At 35.9% G+C, this 25772-nt stretch overlaps 1 protein-coding gene across 2 annotated transcripts in view; it reads left to right on the top strand.

Annotated features, from left to right (window-relative positions):
• UBR2 (ubiquitin protein ligase E3 component n-recognin 2) overlaps positions 1-25772 on the top strand; it is a 112028-nt gene that overhangs the window by 28668 nt on the left and 57588 nt on the right. The window contains exons 4-10 of one of the 2 annotated variants that reach the window (XM_008062570.2): positions 4495-4625; positions 7538-7676; positions 9013-9075; positions 13715-13835; positions 15839-15946; positions 16443-16531; positions 17652-17750. In XM_008062570.2, the coding sequence (XP_008060761.1) occupies positions 4495-4625; positions 7538-7676; positions 9013-9075; positions 13715-13835; positions 15839-15946; positions 16443-16531; positions 17652-17750 (750 nt within the window). Of the gene's footprint in view, positions 1-4494; positions 4626-7537; positions 7677-9012; positions 9076-13714; positions 13836-15838; positions 15947-16442; positions 16532-17482; positions 17582-17651; positions 17751-25772 lie in introns of both variants that reach the window. The other variant, XM_021714749.1, reaches the window with a different exon arrangement.

The following is a 25772-nucleotide window of genomic DNA, read 5'->3' as shown; positions in this document are numbered from 1 at the left end:
CTGCTCAGACTGGAGTGCAGTGGCCGCTCCCGGCCACCGCAGCCTCGACCTGCTGGGCTCCGGTGATCCTTCCACCTCAGCCTTCCCAGTAGCTGGAACTACAGTCACGCACTACCACACCCGGCTCATTTTTATTTATTGTAAAGATGAGGTCTCACCAAGTTGCCCAGGCGGGTCTTGAACCCGTGGGCTCAGGCAATGCACTCACCTCAACCTCCCAAAGGCGCAGGATTACAGGCTGAGCCACCAAGCCCGGCTTTTAATTTTTTATGTATTGTCTGTAGGTGCTTTTCCACTACAACAGCAAAATTAAGTAGTAACAACAGAGACCCTATAGCCTCCAAAGCGGTATGAGCTGTCAGAAGCATTGTGTTTATCATACTTGGTTCCCACTCACTAAATGGCAGTAGCATCTCCCACCACTATGACAAAAAAATGCCCAACCAGGCTTCCAAATGACCCCTTGGGCATGGGAGATAAGTGAGGAGGGTGGTAGGATTATACTTATTTTTGAGAACCACCACATACTGGTTGCTGTCTTCTTTGTTGGTCTTCATAGGACTCCTTAAGAAATATCTCATGGGTCTCTGCATTAGGAAATATTATGTTTTTCCTGTTGTGAATCTCAGAACTGATCATGTTTCCTTTTGGCTTCTGGAAAAAGCCAAATGTTTGGAAACAGAACCTATCTGTATTTATAAATAGCTGTTATCTTGACTGCAGTTTATTTTCCTACCTTTATTTTTCTTTCACTGCTTTCTACACTTTTTTTTTTAATACCACTCGAATAGATGTATTCCTTTTTTTATTTTATTTTTGGAGATGAGGGTCTCACTGTGTTGCCCAGGCTGGTCTTTGAGCTCAAACAGTCCTTCCATCTCAGCCTCCTGAGTAGCTTGGACTTAGATATGTTCTTAAGTTGCTGTAAATTCTTTTTGAAATGAGATTTAATTAAATTAATTTAGTTAAGCAAGTGTTAACTGAACAAACAACCTCACCGATGATTTTTTTTGAGTCGGAGTCTCACTCCGTCGCCCAGACTGGAATGCAGTGGCCACTCCCAGCCACCGCAGCCTCGACCTGCTGGGCTCCGGCAATCCTTCCGCCTCAGCCTTCCGAGTAGCCAGAATAACGCGTATGCTACCACGCCCGACTGATTTTTGATTTATTGTAGAGATGAGGTTTCACCAAGTTGCCCAGGCAGGTCTCGAACCCGCGGGCTCAGGCAGTCCACTCACCTCAGCCTCCCAAAGGTGCAGGATTACAGGCTGAGCCACCGAGCCCGGCGCTAATGATTTTTATAACCTGAAATTTTCACTGACAAATTCTGCTCCCATCTAATTTGAATTCAGATTAGTAATTATTAATAGCTAGATATTATGCTAAGTACTTGGTGTGACTCACTTAATTCTTCAACAGCCTCATATGATAGATTTGCTGTAACCAATATTCTGTAGAAACTTTAGTTTTAAAACGATTGAGAAGCTTGCCCAAAGGGTCTTACATAGTAAGTGCTGGAATTGGGGTTTAAACCTAAGTAACACAGACTCCAGTAATGAAACAATTAACGGTACCTTAAATTGGTTTTCATTAACATTTCTAGTAGTAGAATTTTTTCTTTTTTCTTTCTATTTATTTTTTGAGTAGGTGTCTCACTTTGTTGCTCAGGCTGGAGTGCAGTGCATGCTCACGGCCACTACAGCCTCGACCTGCTGGCCTCAGGTGATCCTTCCGTCTCAGCCTTCCAAGTAGCTGGAACCACAGGCATGCGCCACCACACCCTGCTAATTTTTTGATTCATTGTAAAGACAAGGTCTTGCCAAGTTGCCTAGGCTGATCTTGAACACCTGGACTAAGGTAATAGATTACAGGTGTGAGCTACCACGCCCAGCTAGAATTTTTTAAATGAAATTTTACTACAAAATCCCAATAATAAAAGATTAAAATGGTATTATTAATAGATTTATTTTTTCACAAGTTGGAACATATACTATTTCCTTGTTACAAAGGCAATTCATGAAGTGAGCTTTTTTTTGATAACTGTTTAGCTTCTATCTTATTTCTGTATTTTTATTTGGACAGTATGGAGAAAATCCTCATTCATACCTTATTTGCATATGACTGCAGTTAAACTCTTCATTGTAATACATGCGTATATATTTACAAATTTAAACATTACAGGGATATATCATATAAAAGAAATTCTCAATAATTCCCATTGCCCGCTAAGATAACCAGTGATACTAACAGCGTGCTTTGCATTCTTCTAGCTTGAAAGAAGAGTAAAATCAAAGTTGACTCACCAACAAGTGAACATGCTGTTACATAACTAAAATCAAAGAACTAAAATTAATAGTAATAGATAACACAATGTGGGATAAGATGTCATTTATTTACTTGTTCCAACTGATTTATGCTGTGATAATAGCACTTTGATCATAAGTGGATTATGATCAAATCTTAGTCTTTCCTGGCATTTAATTTACCATCATACACATTAGCAGACTTATTCAAGGCTAGCATCTCTTCACTGCAGAAATAATTCTTTATAATCAGCAACATCTTTTTTTAAGAAGTTAAGATGTATATACAAAGATGGCAGAAGAATCTGTATCCTTCGATCAACCCCAAACTGGGTTAGTATAGCAAAAAAATTACCAGTTGGTAATTATAAGTAATATGATACATTTTTTTAAAGTGTATTTTTCTTTACCATTTACAAAATATAATTAATTATGTAGTTTTAAGACTTGTTTGTTCAAACAGGCCCTGGAATTTGTAGAATAGAGTTTGGACACTACTGGCTAGGATTCTCAGGGATTGGTAGTTGTTTTTATCCCAGGACCATTCAATTTTTATAAAACCTATTTATCAAATTCTTCAATCCCAAAATGTTTTGTCTTACGAGATATAATTGTAAGAAATGAAATGACTATATGGTGAGGTAGTATCACCAAGAAAGCTGAGTTTTAACTCTACTTTCTATGTTGGTGTAGTGTGAGGTTCATGTCATAATTAATGCCTACTCTTTCTTTCTTTCTTTTTTTTTTTTTTTGAGTGGAGTCTTACTCTGTCGCTGAGACTGTAGTACAGTGGCCGTTCCTGGCCACCGCAACCTCGACCTCCTGGGCTCCGGCGATCCTTCTGCCTCAGCCTTCCAAGTAGCCGGAATTACAAGGCATGCGCTACCACTCCCGGCTGATTTTTTTTTATTTATTGTAGAGATGAGGTCTCGCTGCCCAGGCGGGTTTCGAACCCACGGGCTCAGGCAATCCACTCACCTCAGAATGCCTACTCTTTTTTGAATCCCCAGAAGGGACCAATTCCGATTCCTTCTGTGCACAGGTAGTTTCACCATGTCAATTACTTCTAATGCCTTCATAACAAGTAGTAATAAACCTTGCTAGTTAAAAAAAACCAAAACCCAAACAAAGCAAAACAAAAACTTGGTGGGAAATATAAAGCACACTATATGAGAAGAATTATAGGTAAAAGTGGTATAAAAATGTGCAAATGAGGAAAGTAAACTTCTTCAAGCCTAGATCCCATTTCATGTATGAATCTTTGTCCTTTTTTTCTCCTTTCTTTTTGTAATTCCATATGATTCCAGTTGTTCAATATCAATTCCACTAAGTTTATCTTTGGTGGTGTTATACAGAAATGATCTGTGTCAATGTATTTTGTGTATGTATATTTACATATATATCAAATATATGTATAGATACTTGTAAGAATGTGCTGATTCCCATTCCATGATGTTGCCATATCTTGCTTTTTTAATGTGAGTAATGAATGCTATTTAGCCATTAAGCTAAACAAAGAGTTTAAGCTTAAAACATTAATATTAAAGATGCGTAAAACATTTTGTCATCCTTGACTGAAAGATACCATGATAAATGTTGTGTATGTCTAAAGTAATACTTTTTTTGCATTAAACTAGAAAATTAGTGACTTTTTCACTAAGTCTGATATACAAAGTTCATCTTACCCTTCTGAGAGAAAGTGGACAAGTGAGTAGTCTTACAACATCAAGGGGCAGTTTTCTGACCTTGATGAGTTCTCACCTTTAAAACTGTCAAAAATCAAACTCTTCTTTGTATCTATAAAGCTAAAGATTGCTTGTCCATTGCTTGTCCATTCAAAAGATCATATTCTTTTGTTCTAGAAATGTGGGTTAGGATATGAAACTATAAAGATGGTTTAATAATAGGTTTTAGGGATCCTGGAATGCCATTCTAAAATGTTTTAGATTTGTTAATAAGGCATTGGAGGGACATTGAATATTTTGACTCAGTAATTGGGATTATTCTGAACTAAATATTTTAGAAAATTTTATTTAGTAGGTCATAAAGTATAGGATCCAATTCATTGATGGGAAGCTGACTCTGGAAGACTAGTCAGCTTTTTACTATAGTATTTTGACAAATGGCAGAATGAGAAAGAAGATTAATGTGATTTAACACAGTTGCCTTTTTTTGTTGTTCTTTCTTTCAGGATCCTCTTGTTCATTTATCAGAAGATGTGGTAGCAAGAACTTACAACATTTTTGCTATTATGTTTCGGTATGCAGTAGAGCTATTAACATGGGAAAAAGAAAGTGAATTGCCAGCAGATTTAGAGGTGGCGTAAGTACAACCTATATAGTCTTTGTGTTTGAGGAACTGCTAAATTTTAGCTTTAATACAGTTAGGATAGGGCATAATCTTTTTTCTTAAAAAAAAAATCCATTTTTAGCAGAACAATAACCGTGATTTTATAGTTTTATGTGTGATCCACTTAATTGGTGGAAGTTTCTCCATGTTTGGTTGATTGTTGGTTAGTTGATTTGTAGCCGTTTCTCCATGTTTGGTTGATTGTTGGTTAGTTGATTTGTAGCCGTATTTAACCTGTGTCTTAGTCCTACAACTGGTTTCAGGAATAAGCAGTTTCCTCTACTTCAAGGGTTCCCAGTCCCCAGGCCATAGACCACTACTGGTCCATGGTCTGTTAGGAACCAGGCCACATAGCAGGAAGTAAACAGCAGGTGACCAAGCAAAGCTTCGTCTGTATTTATAACTGCTACCCATTGCTCACATTACCACGCCTTCTGTCAGATCAGCAATGGCGTTGGATTCTTATAGGAGTGAATCCTACTCTGAACTGCACATGTGATGGATCTAGGTTGCTTCCTTCTTATAAGACTCTAATGCCTGATGATCTGAGATGGAGCTGAGGCAGTGAAGGTACTGCTGGGGCGTGGCTGCAAATACAGGTTCACATTATCAGTGAGGTTTGACTGCACAGAGACCATAATAAATCAGTTGCTTGCAGACTTATATCAAAACCCTGTCAAGTGAGTGGCAAGTGAGTTGATGTACTTCTATTGTACAGCTATATCTGGTGGCAGACTTTAAGAATCCAACACTTACATTTATCTGCTTGAGGCCCGCCCATTATTTTATTTATCACTTCCGTCAATGCCTTTTTTAAAAACTGATGAGTTTTATAATTATTTCAGTATATACTATAGTGTAATAATAATAGAAATAAAGTACACAATAAATGTTATGCACTTGAATCATCCTGAAACCATCCCCTCTCCCCTTTCCCCAACCCTGGTCTGTGGAAAAATTGTCTTCCGCAAAACCAGTCCCTGATGCTAAAAAGGCTGGAGACTCTACTTTGTATGATAAAACTGATAGATTAACTCTACTTTTAATTTTGTTTATCATGTATTATTAGGGGTGAACTTTTTTGTATAAGAGTTTTCTAGTTTCAGTAAATGCTTAAATTTGGTTTTAACTATTTTTAACTTTTTATAAAGTTTATTTCACACTTTGTCCCTTTGTAGTGTACATCTACCATTTTTATTTAAATGATGGAGATCACAAACTTATGATCAGACAGCTGGATTTTTCCATAGCCATACTAAGGCTAGGGCTTACTTTTCCTTGCCTCAAACAGCTTTCTCTTTTACTTGAAATGAAGACCAAGCTTGTTGGAATTGTATTCATAGTTAAGGATGAATACAAGCTAGAATAAGAATCTGAGGGACATTGATGGGTTTTTTTTTGTTTTTGCTTTCTCAATAGTGTTTCAGATCATTGAAGTTGTGGGTTAAGTATTTTTGTGTTGTTTCGTTTGTTTTTTGTTTTGAGTTGGGGGTATCACTTTGTAACCTAGACTGAAGGGCAGTGGCATGATCATATCTTACAACAGCCTCGAACTCCTTGACTCAAGCAATCCTCCCTCCTTAGCCTCCCGAGTAGCTGGGACTGTAGGCATGTACCATCATACCTGGCTGATTTTTAAGATTATTTGTAGAGACGAGGTCTTGCTATGTTGCCCAGGCTGCTCTCGGATTCCTAGACCTAAGCATTCCTTGTGCCTCAGCCTCCCAAAGTGCTGGGATTACAGGTGTGACCCACCACACCCAGCTGTTTTTTTAATCAAATGAGGGAATTATACTTTTTTGGAAATGTTAAAAATGACATTACTTCATGACTTTATATTCATGTACTTTAATTTGGGAATCATTGATCTAAAATTTAAGATTAGACCCTTAAATTTTAGAGAAATAATAGTTTTATTCTTATTTTTTTCTGTTGTAGGTTCAGAACCACCAGCATGATAGGGAAAATAATTTAACTTGCTTCTCTTGTAATGTTTCCCATCTTAGTTTCAGTAAACCCAGAAACCTATATCACCGATATCTATTTAGATACAACTTCAGCTAGTTCTCCCTCTACCAAATTATTCTGCTCATTTTTATTATCCTTGTCCATATTACCTTAATTTCATCCTTGGGCAGCATGACTTTCTAATTTGCTCCTTGTAATTCATTCTTTACACTGTAGCCAAAGTGAACCTTAAGGCAATTCTGATCATATTTCCTATCTCAAATCCTGACTGCCCTTAGAATGGCAAAAATCAAAGTTCATTATAAGGTGTTCAAGATGTCTGCCTCTCTCCAGACCAATCTAATCTCATGGTAATCTTCCCCTCTTTCTTATGCTCCAGCTCCCACCTCTGCACCTTTGCTTCCACCTTCTTCCAGCCCAGGGTTTCTCAGTCTCAGCACTGTTGGCATTTGGGGCCAGATTAATTCTTTGTTATGGGGACTGTCTGGTGGATTGCAAGGTATCTAGTAGCATCCCTGGTTTCTACCCACTAGATGCCAGCAACACCCCAAGCCCCAGTCACAACAACAATGTTGCCAGATAGTCAACTATGAGGGGTAGAGGGGAATTGCAGCTAATTTTGATTTGGGGGGCGGGGGGCCTCAGAATATTTCATCAGGAGTTCTTCTCTGAACTCCCAGACCTATACCCTGCTTTGGCATGCTGCTGTTCTTGATAAAAACCAGTTTACATGGAGTTTTATGTTCAATGTGTATTTTCCCCATCAGACACACAGGGACTGCAGATGACTTCCTTATAGATATGTGCCCAGTACCTAGCACATTCCATAGCACAAAGTATCATCTTAGTAAATCAACCTGGAGTAAGATAATGTGCAAATCAGTAATCCAATATATCATTAATGTTTTATGCCACAGAGAGAAGAGTGACACCTACTATTGTATGCTGTTTAATGATGAGGTTCACACCTATGAACAAGTTATTTATACTCTCCAGAAAGCTGTTAACTGTACGCAAAAAGAAGCCATTGGTTTTGCAACTACAGTAGATCGAGATGTAAGTGATTTTATTATATTGACAATAAATTGAATTTTTACTACAGGTAAGTTACCCAGGAAAACTGAATTAAAGGTATGTGTATATATACATATACCTATGCTTTAAAAATTTTTTGCTTGAATATTGACCCAAATGTATATTGCATATAACTGTAAGGTATTACCAGATAGAAAGTTTAAGAGGAAATATAGATATGGCTGCCTTCATTCTACCTAATTATTAAAAATATTCAGTTATGAAAATAGGAATTATAGATGCCTAGAAGAATAAATGTTGTGTTAGTCAAGGAAATATACTTATTATTGGCTTGAAAAAGTTAGAACAGCTTTGAAGGAAAATTTTAATTTACTTTTAATTGATGCGTAGGATGAATGTTGTAAATATTAGCCCTTTGCACTGAGATGTCTTCTCAAGGGACATAAGGAGATTGCTGGTGATTAAACAGGACAAACTTACGCAAGTGCAAATTTTTCCTTGAAGTTTTCCTTTCAAAAACAATGAAAAACCTGTGTCCTGTTTGAAATTTGTCAAGTTTGACAGTTGAGAAGTGATTTTCAGGAATCATGAGTATATCCTTTTACATTGCCTTGGAACAACAGACTGGACAATAAGTTACATATTATTAATGTGAGAGGAAGAAAATGAGAATGCATTTTCTGCCCAAATAGAAAAACACCAAGTGGAAGACATCAAACAAATTTCTTCTGCACAACATGTGTCAGTAAGTCTACAGTGCATGTTGGTGACTGTTTCATATGTTACCACACGTTAGAAAACTATGAGATATAAAATTTTAATTTTTTTGTCATAAATATGTTCCTCAGTATCAAATTTCATTATAAGCCAAATATCATTACAATAAAATAATTGGTTCCAACACTATATTATTTAATATGAAGTGATTCGTTTTTCATCATTTTGTAAAAAAATGAGGTTGAGTTGCTGATAGGCGGTCTGCAAGATGTCTCTAAGTGCAAAGGGCTAAAAATTGATCAGGCCAGGTGCAGCGGCTCATGCCTGTAATCCCAGCTCTTTGGAAGGCCAAGGCGAGAGGATTGCTTGAGACCAGGAGTTCGAGACCACCCTGTAATCCCAACTACTTGGGATGCTGAGGCAGAAGGATCTCCTGAGCCAGAATGTGGAGGCTGCAGCGAACTGTGATTGTGGCACTGCACTCCAACCTGGGCAACAGAGTGAGACACCAACTCAAAAAAAAAGAAGAGAAAATTGATCAGAGTTGTTAAATACTCAAACATGTTTGTTTACTGGTTTAAAAGTTATGAATATTGAATGTAATATTTTATAGATTAATTTCAAATACCTTTATTTACAGGGACGTAGGTCTGTTCGATATGGAGACTTCCAGTATTGTGAGCAAGCAAAATCAGTAATTGTGGTAAGTAGTTTTAAAACGTGCCTATATTATTATGTTTTATTAGTTTAAAACTAGCTTCAGATTTCAGCATTTATGAATGCATTTTTCTGCTTTCGTGAAGTAAAGCCAGTGTCAACCAAAACTTATGTTTAAAGGTAATGTTTCTTGAGCATTAATTACATCATTGCTTTATCTAGTTTTTTTCAAGCTGTGTTGTCAGGAGCAGTGGCTCATGCCTGTAATCCCAGCATTTTGGGTGGCAGAGGCGAGAGGATTGCCTGAGCCCACGGGTTCGAGACCAGCCTGGGCAACATGGCAAGTCCTTGTCTCTACAATAAATAAAAAAATTAACTGGGCATGGTGGCTCATGTTGGTAGTTCCAGCTACTTGAAAGGCTACTTGAGGTAGAAGGATCGCCTGAGCTCAGCAGGTTGAGGCTGTGGGGCCATTAGCATGTCACTGTACTCCTGCCTGGGCTACAGAGTGAGACTTCAGTTAAAAAAAAAAAAAGAAAAAGCCATGTGAGATTGATAAAGAAGATGAGTATTTAGATAAGATACAGCTTTTCTATCTTCCTATTTCTCCATCAGAGCAGTCTTAGAAGGTTTTTTGCTTTTTCTTTGTTATTAGTTAATAGGGTTTTACATTACTTTTAGGAATTAATTGGCCTTTAGCACTATGTAGAATTCAAGGAAAGTTGTTTCTTAGTATCTTATGACAAGATATACTCCATATTCTAATAACATTTATTGTATTATTTTTCTAACAATGAGATTCTCCACATTTATTTTTAAAACTTAGAATTTGTTATTTTTGCTCCATGTAACCACATTTTATGTAAATGTTATTTTTTAAAAATAATCTTATGTATTTTAAGGTATTTTAATATACTGAAGTAGAGATAACACAGTGAACACCTGCATCCACATTATGCCTTATTTTCTTCATATTTATTTTAAATACATAAAATAGAATGAAGGTCCCTGTATTATCTCTTTTTTTAATCTCATTTTCCTTTCTCCTTCCCTAGAGATAGCTACTTCCATTAATTTACTTAATTTATTCCTATGCATGTCTTTGTATTTCATATATTAAGTCTCTGTCAAGGTTATAGGTATTGATTTGGAGACCTTTAAATGTTATGTAACAAGATTCATACTGAATGTATTATACTGAACTTGCCTTTTGATTTCAGTGTTATTTAGATTTATCTATGTTGATACCTGTTCATTCATTTTTTAACATTGCAAAATATTCCATAATAATTATATCACAATTTATCCATTCTCCTGTTGATAGACAGTTAGAATGTTTCAATTTTTTGCTGTGACAGATACTTCTGCTATGGATATTCTATTGTTTCTTTGTTGCGTAGATGCAAAAGTTTCTCTAGAATATATACCAAGGAATGGAATTTCAGAATTTTTAGGGTATAAGCATTTCAACTTCACTAGATTTTTCCTAGTTTACTTCTAAAACTGTGATACCAATAAACAGTCCTATCAGCAGTGTGTGAAAATTCCCATTTCTCCACCTCTTTGTTAAAACTATATACTGTCAATTTTTAAAAATTTTTTTGCCAGTTTCATGTGTATAAAATGGTATTTTATCAGTTAAATTTGCATTTTCTTGATTTCTAAATATCTTACTTTATTGTATTGATTATTTAAGTTTTCTTGAGTACCAGAGCATATTCAATTTAATAATGTATCAGAACTGTACTTTTATTATCAGGTAGGGAACAAGCAAGAAAAATAATAATGGACAAAGGATATGAAAAGACAAATCATAACATAAACTGTTAGTAGCCAATACACATGAAATTAGCATGATTAAAAATCTTCTTTGCAGAAATGTAAAGAATAGAAATACACATGTAATAATAAATTGCTACAGCATTTGTGGGAAACAGTCTAGTAGCATCTATTAAAGCTTTACCTCTCCTGGGAAGTTGTGCCATAGAAATACAAGCACCAGTAGGGGTGTGTACAAGATGGAGCACAGTATAGTATTGCCTTTTTTTTTGTAGTCACAAAAGAGTGAATACAATGTGAATATGAATGCCCTTCTGAAGGATGTTTTAATAAGTCCACACCAAGAATATTACGTGGTTGATTACAAAAAAATCAGTTAAAGCTAGGATGCTAGGATGCACAAGAGTATTTACAGTATCTCATTTTTGCAAATCAAACTAACAAAATAAAACTCTTTATAAATGTGTACTTATGATATATATTAAATATAACACAAAAATATATATACTTGCTGTGTTAATGTAAATTATGGAAATGGATGAAGCAGGGAGTGAAAAGAGGATCTAAACAAAAACTGAAAGGAAGTGGTAAAAACACGTTTCAAAAAAAATATTGATTGACTTGAATAGATATTTCTTCAAAGAAGATATACAAACGGCCAATAAGCACATGAAAACATGGTCAACATCACTAATCGTTAGTAAAATGTAGATCAGAACCACAGTGAGATACCACCTCACACTGGGATGGCTACTGTCATAAAATATTGAAGCCGGGCATAGTGGCATATGTCTGTAATCCCAGCTACTCAAAAGAGTGAGGAAGGAGGATTGCATGAGCTCAGGAGTTCAAGGCTGTAGCACAATGACCATGCCTGTGAATACTCGCTGCACTCCAGCCTGGGCAACAAGACCCTGTCATCTTCTCTAATAAAATGGGGTTGGGGGTGGCAAAGATATGGAGAAATTGAAACCTTTGTGCACTACCGGTGGGAAGGTAAAAGGTGTAACCACTGTGGAAAACAATATGATTCCTCAAAACATTAAAAATATAATTACCATATATGATCCAGGAATTTTGCTTCTGGATGTATATGCCAAAAAATTGAAGTCAGGGTCCTAAAGAGATTTTTTTTATTTTTATTTTTTTTTGAGTAAGAGTCTCACTCTGTCACCCAGGCTGGAGTGCAGTAGCACGCTCACAGCTACTCCAGTGTCGACCTGCTGGGCTCCAGGGATCTTTCCGTCTTTGCCTTACAAGTACCACAGGCACTCACTACCTCGCCCAGCTCATTTTTGATTTATTGTAGACCGAGGTCTCGCCAAGTTGCCTGTGCTGATCATGAGCCTGCAGGCTCAGGCAGTCCACTCACCTTGACCTTCCAAAGTGCTGGGATTACAGGCTGAGCCACTGAGCCTGGTCTAAAGAGATAGTTTGTACACTCCTGTTTAAGCACCATTATTCACAAAATGGTGAAAAAACAGAAGCAAACCAAGTGTCTGTTGAAGGATAGAGAAACAAAATGTGGTATATACATAGAATGGAAGAAAAATTCTGATACACATTACAACATGAACGAACCTTGAGGAGGACGTTAGGCTGAGTGAAATAAGCAAGTAACAAAAAAATACTGTATAATTCCACTTACATGAGATACCTAGTGTAGTCATATTCATAGAAACAGAAAAATAGAATGGAGGTTGGTAGATGCTGAGGAAAGTAATAGCAGGAACTTGTTTAATGGGTACTGTATAGAATTTCATTTTTGTAAGATAAAGAGTTCTAGAGGTTGGTTTTACAGCAATGTGAAGCTGGGCTCGGTGGCTCAGCCTGTAATCCCGCGCCTTTGGGAGGCTGAGGTGAGTGGATTGCCTGAGCCCGCGGGTTCGAGACCCGCCTGGGCAGAGAGACCTCATCTCTACAATAAATCAAAAAATCAGCCGGGCATGGTAGCGCATGCCTGTAATTCCGGCTTCTCGGAAGGCTGAGGCGGAAGGATCGCCAGAGCCCAGGAGGTCGAGGCTGTGGTGGCCGGGAGCGGCCACTGCACCCCAGTCTAGGCGACAGAGTGAGACTCCAACTCAAAAAAAAAAAAAAAAGAAATATATATACAACAATGTGAATGTACTTAACAGTACTGAACTGTACATTTAAAAATGGTTATATGATAAATTTTATGTTTTCTACCATTTTTTTAAAAAGAAAGCATTGATAATGTGATCACACCTATGCAAAGAAGCAGCTATTTAAATAAGTGCATAATTATTTTAATAAAATAGTTTAAAGACATCAGTTTATGCATTTAAGTCACTTATTGGTAGAACAGGTTTGCAAATATAGGACTAAAGATTCAGGTTACTCATAAACTGGCTGGATCTTCTTGTGTTTTTGTATGAATCCTAAGATTCCTTCTAGAAAATTAGGATCTGCCAGCCCGGGCAACATAGCGAGACCTTGTCTCTACAAAAATAAATTAAAAAAATAAGCTGGGCATGTTGGCACATGCCTGTCATCAGCTACTCAGGAGGCTGAGGCTGCAGAGAGCTGTGAGCATGCCACTGCACTCCAGCCTGGATGACAGAGTGAGACCCTGGCCACTGCACTCCAGCCTGGATGACAGAGTGAGACCCTGGCCACTGCACTCCAGCCTGGATGACAGAGTGAGACCCTGACTCAAAAAAAAAAAAAAAAAAGGAAGAAGAAAGAAAATTAGAACCTGAACCATTAAGACAAACAGAGTGTTTTTCTTAATGTGCATTGAAAACTCTCCAGTGGTGGTGATGATGTGATGATGATGATTATGATGATGATGGTGGTGTGATTATATTAAATTAAAATGTTAACTTTTTTCTGCCCATCGAATAACTTTTTAAGTTAGTTTTTTAATCCTGCCATTTCTTTTTAAGAGAAATACCATTAGACAGACAAAGCCACTCAAAGTTCAAGTTATGCATTCATCTATTGTCGCACATCAGAATTTTGGTTTGAAAGTTTTGTCTTGGCTGGGAAGTATTATTGGATATTCAGGTAGGTCTGTAAAAGTTTGTGCTAATTGTCTGTTAAAAAATGAATCCATATATCCTTATGAAACTGTTTTGGAAGAAATATCAAATGGAATAATTTCTTGCTTTAATTTCATGTTTTAAAATACCATCTCAGAATATCTTTATGCACAGAAAAACCTGTTTACACTAATTGTGTCCTATAAAAAATTGTTTTATATGCACAAAAGATTCTCTGTTCAAGTAAATGCAGGAAACAGTGGGCTAAAGAACTTGTAAAGGACCTCAGTATACTAATGCAATATAAATCTCACACACTTGATTTCAAAAACTTTAATAGATCATCCTGTGGAACTCTTTCATTTCCACTGAGTAAGTTGGAAAGATGGTACTGTCAAAACCTAAGTTTGGCAATTTAAATGATAAATTGTTGATATCTTTTGACTTCTGCAGTTTTTGGTTACCAACTATTTGCAGCTCTGAAAATTTGCAAATTGGATATTACTGGTTTGCATTAAAAATTTTTCCACAGTCTGGAAATTAAAATAATTTTTTTTTTAGATTGGAAAATATAGTTTATTTTAAAAGTAAATGGGGTGGGAGGTGAGATTCACCTTCCCAAGGGCAGGGTAGAGGCCAAAGACAGGAAACATGGCAACAGCTATAGCTCAAAGAACACATGGCCACACCAGAGTCTAGTAAGGCAATGGCCAAAATAATTTTTTTTTAATGTAATGGTAACAGAATTAAGAATCCTTGTACCCAAAGCCAAAAATACAAGTCTGATATGTAACACTGAGGGGCCAAATAAGGATAGATCTAAGCTATCTGTCTTACTGCTCTTCCAGCAAGACTATGAATAAATGACATTCTGCTGTTTATTGTAAAGATTTCTGAAAGATTTGTATTGAAAGGCTGTTGAAGGGGCAACCCCTTCGGGTCCCCTCCCACTGTGGGAGCTTTTCTGTCCTGTCAGTAAATCTTGCTTTCTCACTTAACAACAACAAAAAAGACTGTTAGAGCAATACTGCACTGAACTGACAGTTGAAAATAAGAGGTGTGGAAGTTTAGGAGAACATGTTTGTTTGCCTTTCCACTTGTTTTTCTTAGCCCCTTATTCTTTATTTGTTGTACTTTTCATTGTACGCCTGCATGCCAAGTATTGTGCTGCAGTATTAGTAAACAATATTGTGGAAGTAATCAAAATATTCTTTGAGACATTTATCATCATTAATTAAAATGCTTACATTTAATACTTATATGAAGTTTTCTCTTTAGCATTTTAAATGGTTTATATGTGGCAGCTTTTATAATTAAATTTAAAAGTTACTCCATTTTTACTGATGATTTTGCATGTTTCAAGAAGATTGAAAACAGTGATTTAAATGATAAAGTATGGAATAAAAAGGTGTTAAAGTTTTGATTATTTTAATGCTTATGTTAATATTTGAAAAACTTTTCTAAAGTTCAGCATTTAGAAGATGTAGGAATTTGTCTTCTAAGACTTCTCAAATGTCAGGTCCATAGTGTTTTTTTGTTTAATGACTGAAGAGTATTTTGTTTGGCATTAATAAAATGTGCTGGTATATATTATAGTGCAGAGGTCATGCGTCCCTTCTTTTAAGTGCTAGCACAATTTCATATCATACCAACCTTCAATTACCATGTAATGTGTAACAATTTTACTATAATCTGCTTTAATTGGCATAAGTGCTTAGAGAGCAATATTCAATGGTTTCTGGGTGTTTTTCTCTGTAAATTAATTAAAGCATAAGAGGTTATTGTCTTTATGATAAACGTATTTTCACATTCCAGAGTAACAGTTGGCGTGTAATGTGAGATTTGGAATTTATCTTGTTTTTGTGAAAATATTAATAAAGTGGTTAATATGTTTACTTTTTCTGAATAAATTTGACCCTTAGCAAAACATATATAACTTTATAGGTCCATTTGAATATCTACCAAAATGTCACTTTATTGTAATATATGAAGTTGCTATCTCATGACGACTTTCCCTTCTGTTTAAAGATGGCCTTCGCCGGATTTTATGTCAAGTTGGTTTGCAAGAAGGGCCAGATGGTGAAAACTCTTCTCTAGTGGACAGATTGATGCTTAGTGATTCCAAATTATGGAAAGGTGAATCTCTTAACTACTTTTAAGGTATAGAGGAACCTACATAAGTAATTGGGATATAAAAGATTTATTTTCATTTGGGAAGATAATAAATATGCTTTTAAGCATTGAAAATGAAAATTAGTCTTTGAAAAATACGGGGTCTTTTTGGTCCATGATTCAGATTAAGTAGCCATTATTTTTTTTTTTAGAATATTATATTTAGAAAACCTGATTTTATAAATAAGTAGATTGTAAATATTTTGTGCTGAGCAAAACGTGCTGTTTGCTCTTAAGACTTAAAAACAAACTAGTCGTGGTGGTATGTGCTTATAGTTCCAGCTGCTTGGGAACTCCTGCTTGAGCCCAGGAGTTAAAGTCCAGTCTGAGCAACATAGCGAGATCCCATTTCTTAAAAAAAGCAAAAAACACAAAAACAACTATTGATCACATAAAAACTTTGGAAATGTAATTTTTGTCTTATTTGGTGTTTCCTTATACCCTGATCTTTTTCTAAAAGGTGCTAGGAGTGTATATCATCAGTTGTTCATGAGTAGTCTGCTTATGGATTTGAAATACAAGAAACTGTTTGCTGTTCGATTTGCAAAAGTAAGTGGTTTTTTTCAATTTTGAAGTTGAACAGAAACAGGTTAAATATGGGGTAACTATGCCCATGGCTATTTCTGGGCTTCAAAAAATTAACATCTAATAGTGATATATGAATGTGTTAATTTTAAATTCTAAGAAACTTCATAAATAATCTTTTTATCTTTTATCAGTAGAATAAAATTTTATCAGTGAGATTTCCTTTTCCTCACTTCCCATGAAAACACAAGTATCCGTCTACACATTGTTTACGAAATGATAAATGAAGAATTTACACCTATGCCATTTTGATTGTTCCTGTTAAAGTTCATATAAGGAAACAATAATCTTAGTTGAAATGACATATATATAAGGCTATGATTTAAGAATCATGAACTCCAGGTTGTTGATGTTGTTGAATTAAGTTCTTTTCCCTTTCAGCAGCATATGATTAAACTAACCACTTTATTTTGTATTCACCTGAATTAGGGGTTCTTAACCAAGAAAGCATATAAGAATCACTTGGAGAGCTCTTTCAAAATACATGTGTTGTGTTCCATTCTCAAACCTACTGAAGCAGATTCACCAAGAACGGGGACCCAAACGTGTATTTTGCAAGACTTAGATGATTCTGATGTGCATCCAGAAGTAACAAAATCTTTTTTTTTATCAAAACAGTGTAATGTTGCTGGGATAGTGCCCCCAGTGTGCAATGGCACCTCAGGATTTTAGTAACTGTTACTCCCTGTTTGGGGTAGTAAACTGCCATTGTGCTCCAGAAGAATCAGTATTTAATATTTATACAGGATTCCACAGTGAATCAATATTTATCCAGAATTTAATTTTAAGATTATTCTAGTTAGTGTTTTCATAGCAGTGTTATCTTATTGACTTCCTCCAGCACTGACTTTTCATTATAATCCTTAAGCATTTGGTCAATGTGGATTAGAGGTGAATCTCCCCCTTGTTGTTTAGAATTACCAGCAGTTGCAGAGAGATTTTATGGAGGATGATCACGAGCGAGCAGTGTCGGTGACTGCTCTGTCTGTCCAGTTCTTCACCGCACCTACTCTGGTGAGTAGTGCTTGCCTTTTCTTTGTAACTGATAGCTGGCACTCCTTGCCTTTTTTTGCCTTCTTAATAGAACTATGAGCGTTTGCAGAGTGATTATGTGACAGATGACCACGACAGAGAGTTTTCAGTCGCAGACCTCTCGGTTCAGATATTCACAGTTCCTTCACTTGTAAGTACTGAAAGACTAGAAGAACTTTCTTGTTTTCCATTAACAGATGTAAAGCCTTAAAATAATAGAGAACATAAATCTGTATATTTCTATTCCTGAATAGAATAATATTTTATTAAAGGACAGTCAGACTTCAGACACCACCTTTAACTATACTAGAATATATCTTTGAATATGAAAGTAATCTGGGAGGGAAATCATTTTAACTTAATCAACACTTTCTCTTCAGAGTATAATGGGGGAAAAAAATCTATGCTTTCTCTTGGTACTTTCCTTAGGTTTTGACCTAATGAGTTAACAGTAAGCTGATTGGTTTAACAAATGTACCTTTGACATTAGTATCAGACAGCATATTGTATATACCACCTAACAATTTGAGAAGTCTTCCTCCCCATCCCAATCCCAAAAGGGAAAGGGTAGCTATGGCAATTGAATCACGATGACTGGGTGGCCTTTTACTGAGCTTCACTGGTTGCTTCTGAAGGCATCAGTTTGTTTTAGTACTATACAGTAATTGCAATTCATATTTACTTTGTTCACATTTATGAAGCACTGATGTACTGGGCATAGTTCTAGGCTTTGAGAATGTAATGGTGAATAAAAACAGATGTAATGCTTATCCTCATCAAACTTACCATAGTGGGAAAACCTCACATAAATAGTTAATTAAAATTATATTGAAAACTAAGAAGGGTTTGGTTGCTTTGAGAGAGAATAATAAAGCTGACCTTTTCCCATAGTTCAGAGATGGATTCTCTGAGGAAGATACCTTTATGTGGGACACGAGGGAGGGTCCATGCAAGTGTTTCAAAACCAACACTAGAAAAAAATTCTGGAGTAGGGAGAAGTATTATCAGGGCAAACAGAGGAAAACCAAAACACTTGAATATCCTTGAACATGGGGTAAAAATGTATAGGTCTAAGAGCATTTTATAGTTACTCTATTAACAAGGCATATTAAAAATGACTGAATTTTTTGTTGGTTTTTTTTTTCCTTCAGAAAGCAGGATTTATTAAGAGGACAGAAAAGTGGGAGGGGACCTGAAGGGGTTGTCCAAAAATGACTTGAGTTTTACCCCCATATTACTTTTATGATAAAGAATAGATTCTAATACTGAAGCTGTCTGAAGTCTACTTACCCATTAATGAGCTATTTTATAGACCAAATTCAGGATTTGAGTTTTATCTTAAGAATGTGGGAAGGCTTTGAAGACTTTTAAGTGGTACTTACATTATGACATTTGTGATTTTAAAAGATCATGCTGTTTGTAATTTGGAGAACAAATTGGAGGGGGCAAAAGTGAGTGTGGGGAACTTAATTAGATGCTAATACAATGCACAGACAAGAATTGGTGGTAACTTGAACTGGGGTGCTAACAGTGGATTGAAGAACTTTGGGAATATTTTTAGGTAAAATCTATAGAATCGGCCAAGTGGGTTTGAGAGATATTAAATTTGGTGACTAATTGAATGTTGGGTTTGAAGGAGAAGTAAAAGAATAATTCCCTGGTTTCTGACTTGGTTTCTGAGTGGATGATGTGTCACTTGCTGGGAGATGGGGAATTTTGAACACGAGAATTTGTGAAGAGGGAAGGTGAAGCTTTCAGTTTAGTCAGGGTTGAGTTTGAGAAGCCTGTGAAGGAATCCTATGTGTATTCACATCTGAGTTTCCCTCCTCTGTTGATCTTTGTGTCCATTTCCATGCCAGTGCCACAGCTGTAATAATTATTTACAGCTTAATATTCTATTTTGACATCTTACAGAACTTACAGAATAAATATCCTTTCATTATTCTTTTCTAAAATGTTCTTGCTAGTTCTTAGGCCTTTTTTAGAAAGATGAACTAAAATCAGTTTGTAAATTACCAAAAACTTCACTGAGATTTTGACTAGAAAGACATTGTATTTGTAGATTAATTTGCGAAGAACTAATACCTTTGCAATATAGAATATCCTGTCTAGGAATATAATTTATCCTCATCCAAATACTATTTCATGTTCCAAGTGAAACTATCATAGTTGTCTTGTTAATCATTTTTAAATTAAGCTCATGTGTTTGATGCTATAGTAAATTTTTACATTTTTAAACAGGCGGTGAATGTTTTAAGTAGGAAAACACTGATTTTTTAAAAATATAGATCCATCTTGTATCTGTCTGGTCTATCTGGATATAGATGTGTTCAGACTAAATAGATTCTGCCAAACTCTTTTCCAAAACAGTTGAACCAATTCACGTTCCATTAATAATATGTGAGAGAGACAGTTAGTTGTTCCACATCCTCACCAACACTTGGTTTTTATCAGTCTTCTAAAATTTTGTCTATTCTAGTTGGGGTATAGTAGTTTCTCATTATGGTTTTAGCTTGTACTTTTTTTTTTTAGCAATAATGAAGTTGAATCCCTTTTCATATGTTTATTGGCCATTTGGAAATACTTCTCCATGAATGCTTGTCACAATTTTCCCAGTTACCTGTTGGGTTATCTGCCCTTTTCTTGATTTAGATGAGTTTTTTTTATATAGTCTACATGCATATCCTGAGTCGAATATGTATATTAAAGATTTTTTTCTACTCTATGGCTTGTCTTTTTTTCTCCCTTAATATTGTATCTCTTTATGAGCCCCAAATTTATAATTTTAATGTGTTCTCTTTTATCAGTTTTTCTTTTATAGTTAGCACTTTCTGTATTGTTTCAACAATCTTCAATATTCCATGGTCACAAAGATATTTTCCCATGTTTTCTTCTAAAAGCTTGCTTTTCACATCTAAATTCCCAATCCATCTAGAATTGGTTTTTGTGTATAGTATGTCTTGATAGCCCCCACCCATATAGTTATATAGCCAAGCACTGTTTATTGAAGAAATCATCCTTCCTTTTGTTGCATTTCAGAAGCACCTTTGTCATAAATCAAGACTTTTGTATGTGTGTCTGTCTTTTGTTCCAGTGCTTTTCTTACCTGTGTGTTAGTACTGTGCTTCCTTAATTGTAGTAGTTTTGAGTCTTACTATCTGGTTGTTAAACCTTCTAGCTTTTATTCTTGCCTGGACCATTCTTGATCCTTTGTATTTCATATGAATTTAGATTCAGCACATCAGCTTACACACACATGCACACACACACACACACATACACAAAAATTCATGTTTTTTATTGAGATTTGGGGAAGAATTGAGTCTTCTAGCCCATGAATTTGATGTATTGCTTCATTTATTTAATTTTTTGAAGAATTTCTCCCAATAATGATTTATAGTTTTCAGTATAGAGGCTTCCCATTCATCTTTTGTTAGATTTATTCCTAGGTGTTTGTGGGGTTTTCTTGTTGTTGTTTTATGTTTTGATGTTATGGGAAATGATATCATTTTTCAAAAATTTACTTTGTATTTGCTGTTATGTAGAAATATATGCATTTCTTAATTCCTTAATGTAGAAATATATGCATTTATTAATTCTAATAGTTTTGTAGATTCTTTTGGGTTTCTGTGTACATACTTATATCATCTGACATCTGTGAATGGTGGCAATTTTAGTTATTATTTCATTTCATTTTCTTTCCTTATTGTACTGCCTAGGACCTTCAGTACAATGATGAATACAAGTGGTGAATAAAGCAGGAGTCTTTGTCTCGTTTCTTATCTCAGGGGAAAGCTTTTAATATCTCACCGTAAAGTATGATGTTTTACTTTGGTCTTTTCATTTGTTGTTTGTAGAAACTCTGTCAGATTAAAGAAATTTCCTTTTGCTGTAAGGTGCAGTTAATGGTGGTGTTTAAGAGACAAGATTCTCACAGTGTTGGTTAGGCTGACCTCAAACTCCTGAGCTCCAGCGATCCTCCTATCTCAGTGTCCTGAGTAGCTGGGACTATGGGCACATGCCACTGATCCCAGATTGATTTTTATTTGTTTTAAATCATGAGTGGGTGTTTAATTTTCATGAATTCAGGAAAAGTACTGCATGACATGATCATGTGGGTTTTTTTCTCCTTTTGCCTGCTAGTAAGGTTATTTATGTAAGTTGATTTATTTCACATTATATTAACCTTGCATTAAGGAAGTAAACCAAACTTGGTTGTGATATATTATTATTTTTCTTTATTGCTTCATTTATTTTGTGTACCTTATTTGTGAGATTAGATGGTAGTTTTCTTGTATGAAGGGGACCAAAAAAAATCTAATTTTTTTTTGGAGAATCAGTCCCTTATAGTATAGTCTTCTCCAGCTAGATAAGTGTTCTAGGAACCCATTGACTTCATTGTATCAGCTGGCGTTGTTGTGAGAGGCTGTATTCGGGTTCACTGAATTTTTTTTGGAGATTCTTTCAACGCATTTGTCCATTTCATGATTAGTGATTTAGGAGCGCACCTGCCCACGCTGCGCTGTGTGTTCAGTAATTTTTTACCAAAAACATCATGATTCCGTGCTCTGTTCTCCCACCTCATCCAGTCTCACCCCAATCGGCTTTTTTTGTTTCCCCATTTGAAAAAAAGTCCTTTAAAGGAAAACATTTTGCTGGTGTGGAAGAAACGGCAGAAGCACTAAAAGGCATCAAAATGGATGAGTTCAAAAACAGTTTTGAGCAGTGGAAGAAGCATCTTTGATAGGTATATTGTGTCAAACAGAGAGTACTTTGAAGGTGACTGAAACTTAAATATATAAGAATAAATAAGCTGGGCTCGGTGGCTCAGCCTGTAATCCCAGCGCTTTGGGAGGCTGAGGTGAGTGCATTGCCTGAGCCCACGGGTTTGAGACCCGCCTGGGCAACTTGGCAAGACCTCATCTCTATAATTCAAATATTAGCCGGACGTGGTAGTACACGCCTGTAGTTCCAGCTACTTGGAAGGCTGAGCGGAAGGATCGCCGGAGCCCAGCAGGTCAAGGCTGGGTGGCTGGGAGCGGCCACTGTACTCCAGTCTGGGCGACAGAGTGAGACTCCAACTCAAAAAAAAAAAACAAAACATAAAAGAGAACTCTTTAAATTGGAAAATATATTGTTTTCTGGAAAAATTTATGTAAGATAGGTGTTATTGCTATTATAAATATTTGGAAGTATTTTCCAGTATAGCCATTTGGGCCTGGAGATTTCTTTCTGGGAACATTTTTATACCAGTTAAATTTTTTTTTCTTTTTGTTTATTTTTGAGTCAGGGGTCTCACTCTGTTACTGTGTTGCCCAGGCTGGAGTGCGGTGGCACAGTTATAGCTCACTGCAACCTTGATCTTTGGGACTCAGGGAATCCTTCCACCTATTCCTCTCAAGTAGCTAGAACTACAGGCATGTGCCACCATGTACAGCTAATTCTTTTATTGTATTTTTTTAGAGAAGAGGTCTTGCTGTGCTGCCTAGGCTGGTCTTGAACTCCCAGCCTCAAGCAGTCCTCCCGCCTTGGCCTCCCAAAATGCTGGGATTACAAGCATGAACCACCACACCTGGCCTAAGGTTTTGGTTTTTTGTTTGTTTTTTACTAATAGTCTTTATTTTATTTTTCTTTTAAAAATTTTTTATTTTAAAGATGTGGGGTTCAATTCAAAGTTAGGTATACAAATGTTCATTATGCAACTACCCTTGTTGATGAGATGTGCTTCCCCCCACCCCTACTCCCCTGGCAGATTCCCATTATTGCCAATCTTTTTCTTATAGTATTACAATAATTATTCATGGTCTGCTTATGAGTGAAAGCATATGATACTCAGTTCTTTGTTTCTGTGATAAATCACTTAGTATTATAGATGCTTAAGTCTATCCAAGTTTCTGTAAAGTTTGACCTAATCTTTTAATAGATATAGGACTTTTCAAAATTTTTTGTTTCTTGTTTTCTTTTTAATAACCTATGGTTCTTCTTAGGAATTTGCTAATTTCTTTTAAATTTCCAGTTATACTGATTTAAATTGGTCCTAATATTTGTCTTATTTTCCATTTAATAACTTCAAGATCTGTAGTTTTTGAAGTCCTTCTTAAATTTAAATTTTTCTATTTTTCTCATTTGTCTCTCTTAGAGATCTATGTTTTGTTTTTGTTTTGTCTTTTCAAAGAACTAACCTTTAGGGTTTTTTTTTTCTCTTTTGTACATTTGCCTTGTTTTATTAATTTACACTCTATTATTTCCCTTTAGTATTTTCTTTTTATTTGTTTTGCCATTCTTTTGTAATTTCTTTGTAGATATTTAGATCTCTCAGTCTTTCTTCCTTTCTGATAAAGCATTTAAGGTTTAAGTTTTCATCTAAGCATAATTTTAACTGTATCTCACAATTTTGTTTTGTGATAAATCAAGGTTGTTTAGTTAAGGTTTGTTTTACAGATTCAAATCACCATAGGTAATAAGAGTTACCCTCCTCTTCCTGGTAAGTGAGAGAACACTTTATTTTACAAAAAGGAAATGTATGTTCTGTTTTTATAGCTTTTCCTGTGTCGACTGTTATCGATTACCTTCTGTTCAAAATAATTATTGGCATAATTTAGGGTGGCATATTCTGGTCCCCTTTAGTAGGCAGAGTGAGGCTGATCTCTTCATTTCAGTCAGGGATTGACATGATGCCAGGCTGTTTTGGTAAGACTCAGTCTTCTAGTTCATCCCTGCCCCTGGGATGTAACTCCTTAAAGGTTCCCAGTTGAGAGCCTGGAGTTCCCTCGAATTAGAGTTCCTCTACTAGAGTTCTTCCTCTCTTTAGTAACCTGATCACCAATCTTGTTTTCTCACCTTGGTAAGGCTGCTAATCACTGCTGTGTTCTTGTAGGCTTTCTGCTCTTCTCAGACTTCTACCCCACATAACTTAAGAACTTTGCAGATGTCTAAGGGGAAAACTGGAAGGATGTTGAACTCAGTACTCCACTGTTCTGTTGTTCCTCCTAGGATTCTGGCCTCTTCAACCCCCTGAGACAGCTAAAATCTCAGCAGTTTTTCTCCCTAATAATAGCAGCTCTGTACAGTCCTTCCTGGGCTCTTTAATCCCCTCTTACCCTGCTCCTGGAATAGTCAAATGCTGAAGGCAAGCAGCCGCAGAGTGCTGGCTCACCTCCCTGTGCACTTCCCTTTCTTTGTGATTTTATCCCTTGGGGTCCTTGTTGTCTGAGCAGTTCTCTAATAATTTCAGGCTTTAAAAAAACGCAAAAATTTTTTATTGAACTATTCTTTGTTCTTAGTGGAAGTGTTGGTCAGCCTGAAACCATTCCATCATGACTAGAAGCAGAAGAGCACTTGTATAGTTTGTGAAAAATCTCCATTAGTAATTCTTATGCACATCCCTGGTTAAAAATAACTTGTCCTAGATATTAGTGAAGTGTTTTATAGCAGTGGTATCTTTTGAATCAGAATTACATTACAGTTAATGGAGGATTCATTTTTAGTTTAGTCAAGAACAAGTACTTACGATTCAAGTGATTAGAATATCATAGCTGTTCTAGTTTATTTTATTAAGTGTGCCTCAGTCAGCATTATCCATGTATGCTATAACATGTTTAGTTTAACCAGAAGTGTATGCATAGATCATTATTATTATTCAGTGGTGTTTTTCAGAGTCTTAGGGGAGAATTTGGCCCATTTTAAATGTCTGTTAAAGGTGTAATGAACCTTGCAATAAAAAATTGAATATGAATTACTTAAAATGGATAAGAACAATAATTAAGGTAAGTAGTGGTAATGTTTTTTAAGGAAAGTGAATTACAGGCATAAAAATTAAGTAATTTTTTAGGGTAAGTGAAAGAACTGGAACTATATAATGATGTTAGGCATTTAATGTTTAAAATTACCTTGAAAGGTTAGCAGCAGTCTCTTAGCATAAGGTGATAAAGCCAAGCACTTAAGGGTTTTTTAATCCTTTTCTGTTTGTAACTTTGGAAAATATGCCTCTTTAGTTACATTTTTGGAAGTAGAAATGCCTGAATAACTCCCCTGGGTTTTTTGTTTTGTTTTTATTTTTTTATGGGTTTTGTTTGGTTTTGCTTTATGAAATAGTGTCTCACTGTGTTACTCAGGCTGGCCTTGAAATCCTGAGCTCAAGCAATCCTCCTGCCTCCTCCCCCCCCCCCCCCCC

The sequence above is a fragment of the Carlito syrichta genome, unplaced genomic scaffold, assembly GCF_000164805.1.
Source record: "Carlito syrichta isolate Samal-C Ts95f unplaced genomic scaffold, Tarsius_syrichta-2.0.1 Scaffold305755, whole genome shotgun sequence".
Taxonomy (NCBI): Eukaryota; Metazoa; Chordata; class Mammalia; order Primates; family Tarsiidae; genus Carlito; species Carlito syrichta.
Note: the sequence above shows the minus strand (reverse complement) of the source record. Positions and strands in the feature narration are given on the sequence as shown.